At 44.3% G+C, this 2625-nt stretch overlaps 1 protein-coding gene across 1 annotated transcript; it reads right to left on the bottom strand.

Moving 5' to 3' along the window:
* Nucleotides 1–321: 321 nt before the first annotated feature.
* On the bottom strand, nt 322–1458 carry LOC308264809 (heterogeneous nuclear ribonucleoprotein A3-like; the record flags this gene model as incomplete). Its single annotated transcript, XM_080698325.1, is given in 2 exon segments — nt 322–450; nt 454–1458. Coding segments are annotated over 2 exon segments (1134 nt in total).
* Nucleotides 1459–2625: the final 1167 nt, after the last annotated feature.

Below are 2625 nucleotides of genomic sequence, written 5' to 3'. Positions count from 1 at the left end.
TACCTGATGTAATGAAAAGAAAAAGAAAAAGAAAAAGCTACAACAGATAAAAGACCTCAGGAATGTACATCTAATTGACACTACATTGCATTAATCAATAGCTGCACTTTTTGCAAACTGTGGCTATGACAGTCCTGAACAAGAAGGGCTTCCTGTTTAAGCTGCAGTAACTTTTCTGACTATGGATCATTGTTCCTTCTGTGGCAGATTTTTACAGTTCCTCTAATGCATTTGGGACGACTGTCTCAAAGTAACCTGCAGCTTTCCTGACAACTCCTCGCTCTCTCTCCTGCTAAGAACTGTAGCCCTTTTCTGCTGTTTTTAAAACCTTCTGTTACCATATCCACTTCCACCACCAGATCCATAACCACCACCATAGGGACTGCCAGAGCTTCTTCCACCAAAACTGCCCCCCTTCATGGGTCCATAATTTGATTGCTGTTGTTCACTCTAATTTCCAAAATCATTATAGTTCCCACCACCACCATAGTTACCACCACCAAAATTTCCTCCTTCATTGTAACCATCGTATCCTCCTCCACCACCACCATATCCACCACCCTGGTTTCCATATCCTGGTCCACCACCACCATAGTCTCCTCGACTACTATAATCAGGACCACCACCATAGTTGCCACCATCACCTCCAAATCCATTATATCCACCATCGCCTCCTCCATAGCTACCTCTGCTGCCACCACCTCCACCACCATAGCCTCCTCTTCCATTAAAGTTTCCACCATGGCCAAAATTACCTCCACCACTTCCAAAGTTTCCTCCATGACCCATAAAGTTTCCAGATCCACCTCCACGACCTCTTTGTGATCCAGCAGACTGCATCTCTTGTTTAGAAAGGTCCTTTTTCACTTCACAATTATGCCCATTAATAGTGTGGTATTTCTGAACAACAATTTTATCAACTGTATCATGATCATCAAAAGTTACAAATGCAAATCCTCTCTTTTTCCCACTCTGCCTGTCTTCCATAACTTCTATGGTCTCAATTTTGCCATACTTTTCGAAGTAGTCTCTCAAATTATATTCTTCTGTATCTTCTTTAATACCACCAACAAAATTTTTCTTCACTGTTAGATGGGCACCGGGCTTCACTGAATCCTCTCTAGAAACAGCTCTCTTTGGTTCCACTACACGCCCATCAACCTTGTGTGGTCGTGCACACATTGCCGCATCCACCTCTTCAACACAAGAGTAAGTCACAAAACCAAAACCCCTCGAACGTTTTGTTTGGGGGTCTCTCATTACCACACAATCTGTGGGGGTGCCCCATTTCTCAAAATGTTCTCTTAAACTATCATCTGTACTTTCAAAGCTCAGACCACCAATAAACAGCTTCCTCAACTGCTCTGGTTCCTTTGGATCATGGCCCTCCTCCCCCCGGCGGCGGCGGCGATGGCCGAAGTCGGGCTGGGGGCGACCGGGCAGCGGTTTTACCTCCATTTTGAGACCGGACTCGCCTCTTCCAACTCGAGTTCAATATGGGACCGAGAGGAAGAGGCGGGGCCAGTCATCACGTCTTATTCTTATTTTTATCAAAGTCTATCTTCAGTAATTTAAGTAATAGTCCCAAGTTCACATATATAAAGCATTGGGGAAAGGAATTTAAACACGGGCATTCCAACTCCAGGAGTTTATGCCCAGAATCATAACTCTTCACTTCCCCTTTGTTTACATAGTCCACAATATATTTAACCCTTCATTATAGCCAGACCTCTAAATTGCTTGTCCTTCCTTCTTTTCTCCTTTCCTTCTATCCCTTCTTCCTCTCTTCATTTATATTATAAGTAGCTTTTTGATGAACATCTGTCCAGCAATAGCGTGGACATGATCTCAAAGATGAGATGACTGGGTATAGCAATTTCTCACTAGATATTCAGTCGGTGTTGTCCCCAGATTCTGACCTCCTGTAGTTTAGCAGGTTCACGTGACAAGTTCTGGTCAATATGGCACGAGCTGACCAAGTCACATTGTAGACAAGACACAGAAGACTGGTAGGTTCTCCATGGGCTTCTCCCTACCTGGTGACCCTGAGTGCAGAGATGGTGGCGTCTAAGAGTGTCAATCCCTGTTGACCTAGGTTGCTGGGTAACTAAGTAGCCCCCTTCCTTTGGACCTGTTTGGAATCTGAAGTTTGGATGACAAGACAAAAGCATCATCTTAGATCACAGGGCTATGAGGTTTAAACTGTCATCATATACAATGGTTACTTAGGGGAACTACACAATAACCAGACAATAACCAGACAGTCTATCCATTTTCCCTCTGTCTCCAAATTCTACCTTGAAGACTCTTCCTCTGTCATGCTGGAAAGGAAGATAGAGGGAGAGAGGGAGGAAGGAGGGAGGAGAGAAGGAAAGAGAGAAGGAGGAAGAAAGGGGGGCACAAACTTGAGGAGGAAATGAGTCGTGTTGAGAGACCCAACTCATTATTGCTCTCGGAGCTCCAGGCATCCTCTACCTGAAACAGGAAAGTAGCAGCGTCTCTTGCCTTTGGAGTTATGTTCTTGCTATATTTGTGCTGGTTTTTTGCTTATCATTTGGCTCATTCATGCATAGGCACACACATCTTCCCGTTGATTCAGAGAGATGAAGAAGCAGTCTCCTATGA

This window comes from Muscardinus avellanarius (assembly GCF_963383645.1).
Source record: "Muscardinus avellanarius genome assembly, chromosome: 7".
Lineage (NCBI taxonomy): Eukaryota > Metazoa > Chordata > Mammalia > Rodentia > Gliridae > Muscardinus > Muscardinus avellanarius.
Note: the sequence above shows the minus strand (reverse complement) of the source record. Positions and strands in the feature narration are given on the sequence as shown.